At 39.2% G+C, this 16,533-nt stretch overlaps 3 protein-coding genes across 3 annotated transcripts; 1 reads left to right on the top strand and 2 right to left on the bottom strand.

Moving 5' to 3' along the window:
* The first annotated feature begins 1,414 nt into the window (after positions 1-1,414).
* Positions 1,415-8,270, top strand: LOC114547620 (ras-related C3 botulinum toxin substrate 1). The gene is made up of 6 exons (XM_028566889.1): positions 1,415-1,776; positions 4,123-4,194; positions 4,379-4,496; positions 5,008-5,070; positions 5,504-5,663; positions 6,816-8,270. The coding sequence occupies exons 1-6, from the start codon at positions 1,742-1,744 to the stop codon at positions 6,944-6,946; spliced, it is 579 nt and encodes a 192-aa protein (XP_028422690.1). The 5' UTR covers positions 1,415-1,741; the 3' UTR covers positions 6,947-8,270.
* A 1,946-nt stretch (positions 8,271-10,216) lies between these two features.
* Positions 10,217-13,386, bottom strand: crym (crystallin, mu). Its single transcript, XM_028566888.1, has 8 exons — positions 12,907-13,386; positions 12,671-12,821; positions 12,479-12,541; positions 12,246-12,347; positions 11,185-11,368; positions 10,960-11,081; positions 10,771-10,855; positions 10,217-10,664 (listed from the first exon to the last, which is right to left on the bottom strand). The coding sequence occupies exons 1-8, from the start codon at positions 13,071-13,073 to the stop codon at positions 10,591-10,593; spliced, it is 948 nt and encodes a 315-aa protein (XP_028422689.1). The 5' UTR covers positions 13,074-13,386; the 3' UTR covers positions 10,217-10,590.
* Positions 13,387-14,592: 1,206 nt separating this feature from the next.
* On the bottom strand, positions 14,593-16,203 carry LOC114548194 (NHP2-like protein 1). Its single transcript, XM_028567996.1, has 3 exons — positions 15,965-16,203; positions 15,666-15,786; positions 14,593-15,069 (listed from the first exon to the last, which is right to left on the bottom strand). The coding sequence occupies exons 1-3, from the start codon at positions 15,965-15,967 to the stop codon at positions 14,807-14,809; spliced, it is 387 nt and encodes a 128-aa protein (XP_028423797.1). The 5' UTR covers positions 15,968-16,203; the 3' UTR covers positions 14,593-14,806.
* Positions 16,204-16,533: the final 330 nt, after the last annotated feature.

Here is a 16,533-nt window from a genome sequence, read left to right as displayed (position 1 = left end):
CATTAATCTCTCTTCTGCTTTTACCCTCCATTTAATGGTGACGTTTATCCTATTAATGTGTTGTTTGCTGGGAAAATCCCCCAATAACATAATCCAGAGTCAAGGTTACAGGGCAGCATGTGTGTGTGTGTGTGTGTGTGTGTGTGTGTGTGTGTGTGTGTGTGTGTGTCTGTTAAGTGTTGGCATTTTATATATTTTTAGGCAATTAAAATTTCGACATAGACTGTAGTTAGACAATAAAACTGTAAAATTGTAAAATGCTGCCCTCTCATGTTCACATGCAAAGACTGCAGAGTGATTGTTTTTGCAGTACTTCATGCAGAAGTAGGAAAGCACTCACTTATATCAAATGTAGAAGTATTCAGATCTTTCACTTAAAGAAAAAAAAAAAGTTGCACACCGCAATGTGCAAATACTCAATTAAAAGTTAAAGTGCAAATATATTATGAAAAGTAAAATGTGATATTTGCAGAATTGCTGTTTTCAAGGTGCTATAGGCTAATAATATACTTGGATTATGAATATAATGCAGTTATTGTTGCAGTGGGTCAAAGTGGGGCTGATTTTAATTATTTTATATACTGTGGGTAGTTTAATCTATAAAATGCATCATATTTGATTATTATTATATTATTTTCATCTATCACTGTTTTTTTGCAATTGCTCCAAAGTATTTAAGATCTCATTATTTCTACACCAAGTTTAGTAAGAATTAAGAGAGAGAATCCTACCCTTGAACTTAAGAACAAACAAAAAAAAAGATCTAACACTGCTGCATTAAAATAAACAGAAACCATCATTAATTGCAAGTAAAGGTAATCATATACCAGCGGCTACAATCAATATATAACAATAAAGTGGGTAGGGGCTTTGTTTTGTTGTTCACACTTCACGCATGCAGACTCAGTTCTATAGTTTGTTGGTAGCCTATAGCACACTCTGATACATTATTAAAATAAGTGAAAAATTAATTATTTGACTTTAATGTAGGAGGTGCTTGTACTTTACTTGAGCATTTCTATGTTTCTGCTTTATGCTTCTACTCTGCAGAGGAAACCATTATACTTTACTATATTTATTTGACAGCTTTAGTTACCAGTTACTACAGATTATACATATTGGGGGCTATTCTACTGCATTGTGTCTTACAACAAATAGTATTATTACATTGTTGTATTTAAACTTTTACTTAGGAAAAATATGTTAATGTTTCTTTCATCACTATATTTAAAAAAACTAATTTAGATGCCCACCTCGGAGTTGTTTTGTTACCGGACACTGGTTCTTTTTCTTGAATTCAGTGGCATATTCTTGTTGTGACCAGTTGTGACCAGTTGTGACCAGTAGATGGCAGGGTTTGACCGTCCTGCTTAGCGCCCTTAATAGTCCTGCTCTGACCGGAAATGACTTGTAGGGATCTCGGAGCAGAGCTTCCAAATTGTGGGCGTTCTTCTTTTTTTTTTCTCCCTCAGTCTCTCTCCAGAGTTTTTTTTCCTGGGTGTTGCCTGCCTGAATTACAACTTTGGAGTTTCGCCGGGTGTTACTGAGAGGAAGAGACAAGCCGGATCATTTCTGTAAAGTCAACCCTTTTCAACTTTTTTGGACAACTCACTTAGTTTACGTTGTACCTTTTACGCGTAACCGGTGTGGTTTTATTTTAGCCGCCGTTAGCTAGCTAGCTAAGCTAACTGAGCTCGAGCTGCTGTAACGTTGGCTGGTTTGCTAGCGAGAGAGGCGTCCGATGCAGGCCATTAAGTGTGTGGTGGTGGGGGACGGGTAAGTGAAACCATCTTTTTTTTTATCCGTACTTTGACAACTAAAATGTCCCAATGTTACTCATACGTGAACGGTTAAAAGCTAACATAGTGGTTTCCGTTGACCCAGTTACCAACAGTTGTCTAGAGGCAAACAAGCCTCACATAACATGCCAAATTAAGCGACAGCTGCTGTTATGCCTGCTCTCCGGTCCAGCTGGGTCAGACAGATTTATCTACATGCTCCGGTTAGGTGTGACTGAATGGGTCACAGGCAGCATGTCCTGTATTAGACATGACGCAGGCTGCAGCTAGCTCGCCTCGTCCTGTATAGAAGTTCTTGGATTGTTCGCTAATAAATTGATATCAAATTTGTTGTATAACGTTACACTTTGTGTGTTTGTCATTAATCATACAGTCTCCTAAAGGTCTTGGAACAAGTTATTCTTTTTAGCCCAACCAAAAAGGACCCAATGGTTTTTTAAACTGATAGCCTAGTCTGATCAGTAGCCTAAATTTACTCAATAATCCAAAGAATGCAGTCCATTAGGCTAGCTATATAAAACCAGCAAATGTTTTGGTATGTTTTTTTTTTTTTTTTTTAAAAGTAGAGCATTACCTGCATAAAACTGAGGAATAAAAATGTGTTTATAAAATTGTCTAAATATATGGAATTTCATAAAGGCAATGAGCTATTGTCTGGATTTGGCTGACATTAAACCATACTTTAAGCATTGTACTACATAAGTCCACTGATTTTTGATTACTGGTTGCCATTTTTTAAGACATGCTTGCTATCATTTTCAGATAGTAGTTCCCAGTATTAATGGCAGACAGATATTGGCACTCTTTGGGATTTATACCTGATCACATTTAGTTAAGTCTGTAAACCATTTTTTAGCTCAGCTATGGGCAATGTCACAAGTTTGTATTGTACATCCCTACCCCCTCTAGTCCCTCTATTACAGCAGACAGAGTTGAAGGTCAATCTATTGATTGCTAGTCTAGGACGTTGTTTTCTTAAGCCAAAGTTTAGAACTGGCAAAGTTGTACTTGAAAGATATCATGCCTGATAACGGAATAAGAGTTAATAATTGTTCAAATTATTTGTTTAAGCCGTGGTGGTGTAAAAAAAAATATGCCTTCTATTCTGAGGTGTTATTGTTAGCACATCCTGTATCTGTTAAAAGGTAGATATATTTATTTGATGATAATAAAAGTAAATACAAGACCGCAAACTCCCAGTCCTGACATGCAATTAACCCTTGTGTTGTCTTCCCTGGTCAAAATAGACCCGGTCTGTTTTGCCAGTTTTATAAAGCATCAAGTATACAGTACAGACCAAAAGTTTGGACACACCTTCTCATTCAATGTGTTTCTTTATTTTCATGACTATTTACATTGTAGATTCTCACTGAAGGCATCAAAACTATGAATGAACACATATGGAATTATGTACTTAACAAAAAAGTGTGAAATAACTGAAAACATGTCTTATATTTTAGATTATTCAAAGTAGCCACCCTTTGCTTTTTTTGATAACTCTGCAAACCCTTGGTGTTCTCTCAATGAGCTTCATGAGGTAGTCACCTGAAATGGTTTTCACTTCACAGGTGTGCCTTGTCAGGGTTAATTAGTGGAATTTTCTACCTTATTAATAAAAAAGCAAAGGGTGGCTACTTTAAAGAATCTAAAATATAAGACATGTTTTCAGTTATTTCACACTTTTTTGTTAAGTACATAATTCCATATGTGTTCATTCATAGTTTTGATGCCTTCAGTCAGAATCTACAATGTAAATAGTCACGCAAATAAAAAGGAAACGCATTGAATGAGAAGGTATCCAAACTTTTGGCCTGTACTGTACATCTTCTAAGCCAACTTCATTCCAATTTATCACTGCTAGTTTTACACTTATGTTTGTAATTCATGGTCAATAAATCTCATTTATATTAAATTATGCCTAATTTTGAGTTAAAATACCCAGAAATTATGAATTACTTCAGCTAATAATTAAGATCAGAGGAACGTATGTTGATGCATAATTACAGCAGTTTCGTGTATGGAACTATTATTTTTAGGCAATTTGGTTGAAAGAAACCCATATTTTGTGATACAGAAACTTTGAAAACAGGTCCAATTTGACCCAAGGACAACACGGGTTAAAAAGGAAGAAAACCCCCTAAAATCCCAATTCTAATGTTAAATTAGTTAAACTGGGCAAGTTAAACAACTACAGATACACCCTATAAAACTAACTCTGCTCTTACCTTCATTTCACTGAAGAATATACTGTGAATATAAAAAACTGAGAATAAATCATGCAAATAAATCATTGTATTTTTTCTCCTCTCCTTTCTAATCCCAGAGCTGTGGGTAAAACATGCCTGCTCATCAGCTACACTACCAATGCCTTTCCTGGAGAGTACATCCCCACAGTGTAAGATATACACACACACACACACACACACATACACACACACACCTCATGAACAGCTGTGATCTGAAGATTGTCAGCACTGTATTGTACATTTAGATCGGATATAACTTAATTTATCCCAGAGGGAAAGTTTTGAAACCCATTATGCTTCTTTGAAACCAAATCTCCACCTCCTTTCCTACAGCTTTGACAACTACTCTGCCAATGTGATGGTTGATGGGAAACCAGTGAACCTGGGCCTGTGGGATACGGCAGGACAAGAGGACTACGACAGGCTCAGGCCTCTGTCCTATCCACAGACGGTGTGTGTGTATATGCATTCATCCCGCTTGTCTCAGACCACTGCCATGCACAGACTAGTATCAGCCAGACAATGTTCACATGAACACTTGTTTTCACTCTGCCAGCATTGATTTGGAGTTATTCACTGGCCTGTAATGCTTAAGACACAGTCTTTGCACTCAGCAGAGTAGAGCCTTGTATCCATAGTACCTATACACTGTCTGAAGAAGTGAAAGGGAGCTCTTGTTTGCACTCTTTGTCCTGACAACAAACTGGCCTCTGTGCCAAAGACTTGCAGGGAGCTGAAAGTGGGAGTCAGTTTGTATTTAACCAACAGAGTCCAGATCTGTCTAGTTTTGTGGACCCTCGTGTCTGAACATCTTGGGGTCTATTAAGTCAATGTTGTTGCTATCTGTTTATCTTCAGCATCATAGTTAACGTTAAGGTGTATCCCAGTTGTAACAGAAACATCTCCTTAGTGCTGATTACGTTTTTAATGTTGTACTGAAGTTTGTTCTTTCCCCCCCTCAGGATGTGTTCCTGATTTGCTTTTCACTTGTCAGTCCAGCCTCCTTTGAAAATGTCCGAGCCAAAGTAAGGACTACCTGCTTTTTATTTTATTTCTGCTGTTTGTCACATCTGTCAGTAGTGTTTTCCATGACATGTCACGCTCAGATCTGCTTGGGTGGTAGAATAAGAGAGCCATAGGTGGGAATACGGCCATTTTTATTTATTTTTTATTTTTGTTGCCACAGCTCACAAACTAACAGAGACAGAATCTTGATTTGAAATCCTAAAGGAATGCTTGAGTTCAAAAAAAAAAAATCTGAAAAATGAACCCTTTCCTCCCCTCACAACTACTCAGAACAGAACAAATGGATGGGGAATGGTATAAAAATATGCATAACATTATGCACAAGACAACCAAAATGTTGTTTGGTGTAATGATACAGCCAATAAAAACATGTCTTTCATACTGTCCGTCTGCATTCCGCGGCCTCTGACTATGACTCTCTCCTTCCCTCAGTGGTACCCCGAGGTGAGACACCACTGCCCCAACACGCCCATCATCCTGGTGGGCACCAAGCTGGACCTGAGAGACGACAAGGACACTATCGAAAAACTCAAGGAGAAGAAACTCTCCCCCATCATCTACCCTCAGGGTTTGGCCATGGCTAAAGAAATAAGTCAGTTTTAACACAACACACACACTGATACAAATGTTAAAATGCTCTTAATGTCTGTTAAGGTTGTGAATTGAAAGACCCTTTTTAAGCAGTAGTGTTTCTGGTAGTTTGCCAAAACAGGAGAGGACCCCGTTTCACAGTACAACAGCATGCAAATTGAATTAGGTTCATAGACTTGGTACATATTTTTAAACTCCAATCTATTACAGTCTAAATGCAGATTCTTAATCCCTAGATACTTTGAAAAAGGGCTTAAAATCACTCAAATATCCTAAATAGCAACAGGTCTAATTTGTTTACTATTATAATAAATGTAAGTTCTATTTTGATTAAATGTAAAATTAGATGGTGACATTTATGCTATTCTTAACACTAGGGCTGCAACGAACGAACGAACGATTACTTTCATAGTCGATTAATCTGTTGATTAGTTGTTTGGTCTCTAAAATGAAGAAAATGGTGAAAAATATGGATCAGTGTTTCCCAAAAGCCCAAGATGACGTCCTCAAATGTCTTGTTTTGTCCACAACTCAAAGATATTCAGTTTACTGTCACAGAGGAGAGACAAAACTAGAAAATATTCACATTTACGAAGCTGGAATCAAAGAATTTTTACTTAACAAAAATTACTTAAACCGACTAATCGATTATCAAAATAGTTGGCGATTAATTTAAGAGTTGACAACTAATCGATTAATCTTTGCAGCTCTACTCAACACCCTGCAATGTTTACTTGCCAGAGTTGAAGTTGTATGCCGTTAATTGTGTAATTTTAGGAGAACCTGGGAATGGGACCAATTATCCTACATTTTATTTCCTTCTATTGTATTACAGTACATTTTAATTTCAGTAGTTGCATTTGACAGATAATGTTCTCTGGGACTGAAAGAGGATTTGGCTGTAAACTTCATTTTAAATCAACTCCAGCTATTAAAAGCCATAGTTGTTATGGAGCCTTGTGCACCCTGTGTAGTCTAGAGTGTGGAAAGATTATGTACAGTCGTACGGTGAACTTGATAGAAAACAGCTGCTACTGATCTTACTCAAGCTTTAAAATATGTATGTATGATGATTGCAACATGGAAACAAAGGCAAACCGTTTTTCTGACTTGTTCCTCTGCTTTTTCTGCTTTCCTCTCCTCTGCCCACCAGGTTCAGTGAAGTATCTGGAGTGCTCAGCTTTGACGCAGCGCGGCCTTAAGACGGTGTTTGACGAAGCCATCAGGGCGGTCCTATGCCCCCCACCCATCAAGAAGAGGAAGAGGAAGTGCAGAATATTGTAATGGAGAATCACAGGGAGTAGAAAGTACAGTTGCAGTCAGAACTCGGCCTACTCAGAGGGAAGGAGACGCTGGCTGGGTTCCCCAAACATCTATTCACCCCGCTTACATTGAAGCTCTGGTAGATTAGACTTCGTCTGAAAGAACGTCACAGATTTAAGCAGCGCTGAAGGTTTTCTGTCCAATCTGGTCTTGGTTTGCTTCCATCTGTTTAGTCCTTTCAGATTGACAGGAATGAAGTGACTTTGCTAAGGCCTTGGGCAATGTGAGGGTGGGGGGGATTTGATTTGGGATCTAGGGTTGATTAAGGAGAAAGAGGGAGGATTTTACAAAAAACAACATCCATGTCACTTTTCTCAGACATTGTGAAGAAACACTACTTGAATGTGATATATTATTTTCTTTTTTTAAATCATGAAATTACCATAGATTGCTCTGCACTCTTTCCCCTACACACTAAGAGATTCCTGCTGCCTTGATTACATTTTACTTTAAGATAACAAAGTTTTAGTAAGCTTTAAAGTCATTTCTCCTTTTTGTCCATTGTAAGTTTCTTGTCAGCTGTGATTGATGGACCGTTTTGTTTACATGTGTCATCTGACTAGACTGAGGTGTTGCCAAAATCCAGTCAACGGTCATCACTTTGTAGTCACTCCATGAACACTAAAAATGTATCTTTTTAATTTAGTTTTAACAAGATACCATAATGCGTAAACAGTTTAACCCTTAATGACTTAGAACAGTTGTTGTAGCAGCTGCTAAGATCAGTAATAATTACTCTCTACAATTAATGAGCATTTAAAACAGTCAAAATATTTACCAGGGAATTATCTCGTTTTGTTCCTAAAAGCTTTCGAGATGAATGCCCTCTTCCCGCTGCGTGTTAAGTGAACACACAGTATTATATGACTAACGGCCGGGCATGTGAAGGTGCAGTGCAGCCAGTGTTGTTGTGCTGGTTCATTCTCTCTCTATCTGTAAAGGTTTCATTATCATTCTCTCTTATTTTGACCACATCTATTACTGTGTTTTTATGAAGTCTGCGAGCCAATGTATATGCACTCGCAGATTGTAACAGATTTTAATGTCTTTGTTGGGCGATATGAGCAGTAACTATTCAACAAATAACATTTGATTTTGAAATGAGCAGTGATCAAATTTCACGGGGAACCGCTGTAAATCTAGATTCATTGTATCAGTGTTTCAATGGCGCAGTGGAAATGCACACTTGGTTTTACTTTCTTGCTAAATGTGGTTTCATTTTCACATGAATAATAATATGCAGATTTTTTTTTTTTATTATAGCAAATAAATTCATTCAAAACACTGTTGTATTTAGATATTCTGTCCACACACCAGTGCGGGGAAACAATACAAGTAAGACTGCAAGTAATGTTTTTTTTTTTTTTTTTTTTTTTTATTTTGTTTTAATTAGAGAAAATTTTATACAATTTCCAGAGCCCAATGACATGTCTCTTAAAGTCTAAAATTCAAAGAATATTGATTTACAATTATAAAAACAGAAAAGGAGCAAATCATCGCTTTTGAGAAACTGTAACCACAAAATGCCTGGCATGTTTAGCCATGCTAGCGACATATCTTTTAGATGGTAACGTCATCCTCTAGCATCACCCAGGTCAACATACAGAGGCTTGCAAAAGTAGTCATACCCCTTGAACTTTTCCACATTTTGTCACGTTAAAACCACAAACGTACATGTATTTCATTGGGATTTTATGTGATAGACCAACACAAAGTGGTGCATAATTGTGAAGTGGAAGGAAAATTATACATGGTTTTCAAATAAAAAACGAAAAAAGTGGGGTGTGCAAAAGTATTCAGCCCCCTTTACTCAGATACCCTTGAATAAAATCCAGTGCAACCAATTGCCTTCAGAAGTCACCTAATTAGTAAATGGAGTCCACCTGTGTGTAATCTAATCTCAGTATAAATACAGCTGTTCTGTGGAGGCCACAGATGTTTGTTAGAGTAAACAAACAGCCTCTTGAAGCCCAAGGAACATACCAGAGAGGTCAGGGATGAAGTTGTCGAGAAGTTTAAAGCAGGGTTAGGTTATAAAAAAAATATCCCAAGCTTTGAACATCTCACGGAGCACTGTTCAATCCATCATTCGCAAATGGAAAGAGTATGGCACAACTGCAAACCTACCAAGACATGGCCGTCCACCTAAACTGACAGGCCGGGCATGGAGAGCATTGATCGGAGAAGCAGCCAAGAGGCCCATGGTAACTCTGGAGGAGCTGCAGAGATCCACAGCTCAGGTGGGAGAGTCTGTCCACAGGACAACTATTAGTTGTGTACTCCACAAATCGGGCCTTTTATGGAAGAGTGGCAAGAAGAAAGCCAGTGTTGAAACAAAGCCATAAGAAGTTCCGTTTGCAGTTTGCCACAAGCCATGTGGGGGACACCGCAAACACGTGGAGGAAGGTACTCTGGTCAGAGGAGACCAAAATTGAAGTTTTTGGCCTAAATGCAAAACATTATGTGTGGCGGAAAACTTAATACTGCACATCACCCTGAACACACCATCATGTGATCAGAGTTGATGGGAAGATGAATGGTGCCATACAGGGCAATCTTAGAAGAAAACCTGTTCGCGTCAGCAAAAGACTTGAGACTGGGGCGGAGGTTCCCAGCAGGACTATGACCCTAAACATACAGTCAGAGTCACAATGGAATGGTTTAGATCAAAGCATATTCTTTTTTTTTTAAGATTATTCTTTTTTTTCTTCCCCTTTCTAAGTGACAGTGGATAGACAGGAAAGGGGGAGAGAAAGAAGGGGATGAAACTCAGCAAAGGGCCACAGGTCGGATTCAAACCCGGGCTGCTGCAAAGGACTGTGTTATCTTCCCGTCAACCTTGGGGGGGGAAAACTAACTAAAATTTTACACATTTTCAGCGCTTATTTCTACGTCCCATATTTTCTGATATAAAACAAAAATTAAAAACTGGTCAATGTGACCCGAAGTCAACACAAGGGTTAATTGGGTGAGCTAGAGGTTGCCCCAGATCAAAGCATGTTCATGTTAGAATGGCCCAGTCAAAGTCGAGACCTAAATCCAATTGAGAATCTCTGGCAAGACTTAAATTGCTGTTCACAGATGCTTTCCATCCAGTCTGACTGAGCTTGAGCTATTTTGCAAAGAAGAATGGCAAAAAAAATGTCAGTCTCTAGATGTGCAAAGCTGGTAGAGACATACCCCAAAGACTTGCAGCTGTAATTGAAGCGAAAGGTGGTTCTACAGGCTGAATAGTTTTGCACGACAGATATTTTGTTTATTATTTGTAAAAAAAAAAAAATGTTTAAAACCATGTATCATTTTCCTCCACTTCACAATTATGCACCATTGTGTTGGTCTATCACATAAAATCCCAATAAAATACATTTACGTTTTGTGGTTGTAACGTGACAAAATGTGGAAAAGTTCAAGGGGTATGAATACTTTTGCAAGCCTCCGTATGACTCTGTCAAGATAACCATCCAAGGAGTGTATGATAAAGAGTTTTGTTCAACGGTGATTTGGGAGTTAGAGAATATGTGGGTAGATCTGGACTTACTTAAGTAACAATAACAAAACTATGGATTTATGCAGTGAATATTATAGTTATAGGGACAGTCTTTACATCACGGTTGGCTGGTTTTTGCTTTCCATTGGTCAAATACCAGCTGAGCAGACACTGCATCTTCGACTCCCATTCCTGTTATTGTATTAAAAAAAAAAAAAAAGTCTTAATGTACAAAAGTTATTTTTCTTTTTAGTACTTTCACACAATATGGACTAGGCATACATCAAGCAGGGCTTACCAAGGGATTTGAACACTGTTGTCTTCTCTCTGTGGGCAGTATTTGTCCCATTAATAACCTCTCCAAGCTCTGCAAACACCTCCGCCTTAAAAAGATCCACAACCATATTTTATTCCACACATTCTGCAAAGGGAGCCAATAACACACACTTCAGCTTTTGTTATTGAGGCAGTTAGAAAGCACAATGACCCCAGAGAGGATGACGTCACCGGACTCGGCCATTGCTCCCTCCCTGCTGTCAGCGTACACCACCGCCTCCTTCATCAACACGTCGTCCAGCTCCCGCCAGTCTGGCCTGCAAGCCCCCACCGCTGCTCGGCAACAGGAGAGAAACTCAGTGGCGGAAAAAAATATACTCAATCTAAAAATCTCACCTTTTTCCTAGTTTGTGTGTTATCTATTTTTTTTTCTTACCTGCCACGTGGGCTCCTGGTTTGACCCACTGACCAAAGAGCACTGGCTCTGTACATCTGGTTACTGTCACTATGGCGTCTGCTCCCCTCACTGCCTCCTGCACTGAGACACACACCGTCACCGGACCGCTGACGGAGCGGCAAAAGCTCTCCGCTTTCTGTCTTGTGCGACTCCACACACGCACCTGTGGTGAAGATCCAGAGGAAGCATGTCAGTTTATGAAAAACCAAACATAAGTATATTAAACAATCACAAAACTAATTCAGAATCCGCTTTAATGGCAGAGTATTTTGAATTCTGAACGTGTGAACACATTCAAGGAATTTGACTCCAGCTTTTTGTTGCTCTCAAGGTACACAGAAATAGACTAATAGGCTAAAAGCAATGATGACAACTGTATATCTGAGGTAGGGGGATATAACAGTATATATTTGACAGATGTTTACACGCTTAAATTATGTGTTGATTTTAGTAATCAATGAGTTGCCAATGTTAATAAACTAAAGTAAAAGGTGTTTAAAAGGATTTATAGCTAGAGATTTTGTTGCCTTTGGACAGAGACAGGCTAGCTGTTTCCAGTCTTTATGCTAAGCTAAGCGGCTGCTGGCGGTAGCTCCATATTTAGCATACTGACATGAGAGTGATATATCAATCTTCTCATCTAACTGGGCAAGAAAGCCAATATGTGTATTTGCCAAAATGATATAACTATTGGCTACTTTTAAGATAAATTTTGCAAAAATAGGAGTTAATAAAGTAGGAAAGTTTATGGTTTTTGTGTCTTTTTCTTGGACAATCTTTTTGTGTTGTCCCACTTTGTCAAACCCATGGAAATAAAGTGAGACACCATGTCTTAGCACACAAATTAAATGATGTGCATAGATCATTTAGGTTCCTAACAATGATACGTTGTGTTGGGAAACGGAGTCACAGACATGAGAATAGTAACCCACTTGTGCTTATCAAACATACATTACATTGCCCTAAACTGATAAATACAGGCTTCTGCTTCTGTTTAGACTCGTTATTCATACATTTACAAGATCTCGTTGTAATTGTACCTCTTTAAATGAAAACATTTCTGTGAAGGCATTGTAATGACTCAAGGCCTGTTTGCCAGTACCCAAGATGGCCAACACCTCTGCTTCGGGACGCATCAGCAGCTGTGTGACAAAAAACACGCCAGGACAGACCCATGAGTGTCAAACTAATACATCAATGGTGTCAAACTTAGAACATCGGTGTAAGATTATAGAACACGTGTGAATAGATGTTGGACAAATGGAAGTAATACCTTAGCAGAGATGGCCGAGACTGCAGCTGTCCTCATGCCTGTGATGAGCTCTCCATCCATGACCTGCAAGTTGGAAACATGGGACCTTTGTTTAGAGTGGTTGTTTTTAATGCAGAGTAGTCTTGATGCAGAGTAACTAATGCGGTTTCTTTATGTGGCAGAGTCATTTGTGCATGCATTAGTTTTACTCACAGCCTTTACGTTCCCATACTCTGGGTCCAGCAGCACCAGTGTGGCCTGCACAGCTGGCAAAGAGGAGCCATCCTCCCTTTTGTAGAAACACACAAACTTTGTGCACAGGACTCCATCGTTCTCCATGTATGTAGGCATCAATCCCAGGAAGCTGTAAAAGTAGAAGAGTGTCAGCCAGAGCCAGCAATAGCTGCAGTTTGTTAATGTTTCACTAGTTATGTACAGTACAGGCCTACCCGTGGTGTTTCTGCAGGGTCAGCGTGGTGCGAACAGGCTGGATCACCTCTGCGCTGTCTCGTCTGGAGAATTTGCCCAAAGCTTCCTCCAGACGGGGGACCAGCTCTCTGTAATGCAACAGACCCTCCACTTCCTGCTCCCATATAACAACTGGAGGTCCGGCCATCTCGACGTTGTTCCCAGTTCTCTGCTGTCCAGCCTCGGAGAGGTAGGCTAGTCTGGCTATCACCAGACCAAGTTCAATCTTTTAAGATTGAATCACCGGCAGATCGGGCTGTGTTTACCCAGTCTGTCGGAGCGGCGTGAGTTGGTCCAAAGTTCAAGCCGCTGACTGTGTATCCATGTTGCATTCAAGAGCCACAGCGAGGCTCTTACGCCATCGGAAACTGAAACTAAAAGTAAACTACTTTACAAAAAAACAACATTCAAACACATCGCAGACATAAAACCAGTGATTTCCAACATTTTTGCTTGTGGCCCCTTACAAAAAAAACCTGGTCCGTGTCCATAATCAATAGTCACGAGCAATATGAAATATGTCTATGTATTATGAAATGATTTCATACCCCATAATCATCTCACAACCCCCCGCCCCCCCCAGATTTATTTGTAAAGCTTGGGGTCGATTGGAGGTAGCCCAAGCTTGGCTCGATTTTCCTAATAGACCTTTTTCACGGCAGACATGTTGACATGTCATAGTAGGAAAAGCACAGGTGTATTTCAAACCATTAATAATGGCTGCATTCCACTTAGGAGCGGTCCTGGTATTGGGCATGCTGACTCACTGAAATAGCTCACTGGGATACTTGATGGAATTGAGCCATCGTTGAGGTTATCAATTTCAGCTGTGCTTTTCCTACTATGACAAAATGTCTGCTGTGAGAAAGGTCCATACTAACTGTTTATAAGGTAGTTATAACTTACCGGTACTCCAACTCAGCAGCTCTAATATAACAGCCAAATGCTGCTTATGCATTCATACATCAGTATTAACAATCTAATGTCATGTATAATAAAATATCCATCACATGGGTCATTTTTTTGCATATACTAATTAAGTCTAACACCTCACTCTCCCTCCATCAGTTCTCTATTTTGTAGGCCTATTCAAGTTTTTAATTTTACTCTGTGTCTAGGGCTAACTCCTGCTGGTGCATAATTGTGACAAATGTCGATGTAGATTGATGTAAAAGTCACATCAAATCCGCTTTGGTTGTTCACACTGCAGCTGCATTGAAAAAAATCTGACCTGGGTCTGATTCAGGACCACATATGGAAGTGGTCTAAATCAGAAAAAATCTGGGCAAGATTTGAGTGTTCACACTACTTCTGAAGAAGTCTGACCTGGTCACTTGACCCCTCCCCCCACAAAAAATGAAAAGTGCCAATGTGACACTGAAACGTTTTACTTAAGGAGCTGCATCTCTTTACACAACACATAAATGTTTGGGATCAGTTTGTTAGTAGCATGAGGCACATGGCGTCAACACCTCCAGGTAAAATTAGATGCCGGTCACATTGACAATATACCAACTCTCTGCAGCACATAACCCTACTTTAGGCTGAAAGTTATAATCCTCCCCAAATTGATCAATTCTAATATTAATTACAAATGACTCTGGACGCTGATAATGTTAAAGGTTAACTACACAATCTGAATGAAAACATGAAACATTGAAAAGAACTAAACAGGTTTACATAAAAAAAGGATTTAATTATGAATCAGACAATGCCTTGGCAAACTGATACACCGGAGTGGACACACCGTCCCAAGTAAAAAAAGAAAGAAAAAACTATTCTCTTGTGATGCATAACTACTGTTTATCAAACAGAAATATGGAACAGGAATATGTCTTCCTCTTCTTTCAAGAAGACTTTGTCATAACAGGGCAACAAAAATCAGACGAGCAGTCTCTCAATAGCCAATTGAACAGACTGAATCTGCGGTTTGAGCTGAGACCCCTCCTTTATGGTGACTGAGGTAGCGATGACAGGGCGCGACACCCCACAGGCCCGGCCCAGGGCCTGCTTGGAGCGGACAAACACGTACGGGACGTTCTTGTCCTCACAAAGCAGTGGCAGATGCAGGATGATCTCCAGTGGTTCAGCATCAGCAGCCATCACAATAAACTCAGAGATGCCTCTGTTCAGGGTTTTCGTGGCTGGGGAACAAGCAGATCACAGTTAGCTCAATGCGTTTACATGCCGGTTTTAGAACTGATTCAGAGTCTTTTCTATTGATTTGTTAAGTCTATAAAACTTTTTTTTTTATTAAAGTAGTGTAAAAGGCCCATCACAGCTTCCCAGAGTCTAAGATCCTTAAATTGCTTGCTTTATTAAAACAGTTCAAAACCCATTTAATTTGTTACATCATATTGAAAAAGAGACCAGTCCTCACTTGAGAAGCTGCAACAGCAAATATTTGGCCTTTCCACTTGAAAAATGACTAAAAAGATTAATCAAATCATCAGAAGTTGGTGATTACATTTTCTTTTGATCAACTAATTGTTTAATTGACTAATCCTTGCAGCTGTACACTAATCATGTATTTGTTAAAGCCCTACGGTAAAGTTACTTTCCCAGGTCAGGATCTTTAAAAAGGTAGCTACGTTAACGTTAACAAAAGTTAGCTACACATTTGAAACACTTAAGAAAACTCAGCTGTTTGTTAGCCTGAAAAAAAGCACGTTTCACAGACCTCCCGGAAAGAAGCGGACAATAAAATGACATTCTAGTACCAAATTGTAGTATTCCTTACCTTCGTTAGCCCCCTTCCTGAGCTGTTTGTAGTTTGAGGCTTGCTGGACCAGGTCCAGGATGGTTTTGGATAGCGTGGCGTCGGCCAGCGGGTAGGCCTTTGGGTTCACTTGTGCTTCAGTCTAGCCACGATACATAAAGCAAAATAAAACCCCATTAACCACGGGGAAGCACTATCAAGTGAACACACATAAGGATGTTATGAGTTAAAGAATGGGTCGCTCTACAGCCTAACGTTAGTTACTTTAGCTTACGTTAGCTAGCCTTAGCTTGTTAGTTCACCCACAACACAACACTCACCATTGTAAAGAGCTTTTTCTTGTATCCTGGCCCTCTCGGCGAAATGCTTCACTGAGGAGTATTTTCTTTCACCTGGGTTAGAAAGGACAACAAGACGTGAGATATGTTCTCTGTAAGTAATATTTTTTGTGGCACTACGAACTCTGTAAGCTCTGTTGCATGCAACCAGTCCAAACGTTCACCGCACGTGTGGAGTACCGCACATGCGCACTGGCTACACCAGCTAAAACGACAGGAAATGCTTTTTTTCTTTGCTCTTTGTTATTAAAGGTGCTTATTTGAATTGATAATGTGATCAAATTTCAAGCTGTGTCTAAAAATAATGAGCATTCGAAGTAGCTTATTTTATAATAGAATATTTGTATACTATGTATTTTGTTTTCTGATATATTTACTCCAAGTACGTTTTGATATTTGCTTTTGTGTGTGTGTCATTAAACATTGATATTGCAATGCTGTTCAGTCTTCTTTTATTTATTTTATTTCCCCAATGAAAACAAAACAATCAAATATGATTGGAAACATCTTGCTACAAACTCTTTGTATAATGCCAAGACAAATGCGGCACA

The sequence above is a fragment of the Perca flavescens genome, chromosome 21, assembly GCF_004354835.1.
Source record: "Perca flavescens isolate YP-PL-M2 chromosome 21, PFLA_1.0, whole genome shotgun sequence".
In the NCBI taxonomy this organism is placed as follows: Eukaryota; Metazoa; Chordata; class Actinopteri; order Perciformes; family Percidae; genus Perca; species Perca flavescens.
Note: the sequence above shows the minus strand (reverse complement) of the source record. Positions and strands in the feature narration are given on the sequence as shown.

Coding starts and splice junctions, on each gene's coding strand:
- LOC114547620 (XM_028566889.1), top strand. CDS start 1,742: ATGCAGGCCATTAAGTGTGTGGTGGTGGGGGACGG. Junction 4,195..4,378: donor GGAGAGTACATCCCCACAGT/GTAAGATATACA, acceptor CCTTTCCTACAG/CTTTGACAACTACTCTGCCA. Junction 5,071..5,503: donor TTGAAAATGTCCGAGCCAAA/GTAAGGACTACC, acceptor TCCTTCCCTCAG/TGGTACCCCGAGGTGAGACA.
- crym (XM_028566888.1), bottom strand. CDS start 13,073: ATGGCCGGACCTCCAGTTGTTATATGGGAGCAGGAAGTGGAGGGTCTG. Junction 12,348..12,478: donor TCTCGGCCATCTCTGCTAAG/GTATTACTTCCA, acceptor TTTGTCACACAG/CTGCTGATGCGTCCCGAAGC. Junction 10,856..10,959: donor GTGACGTCATCCTCTCTGGG/GTCATTGTGCTT, acceptor GATCTTTTTAAG/GCGGAGGTGTTTGCAGAGCT.
- LOC114548194 (XM_028567996.1), bottom strand. Junction 15,070..15,665: donor CAGGAAGGGGGCTAACGAAG/GTAAGGAATACT, acceptor CTTGTTCCCCAG/CCACGAAAACCCTGAACAGA.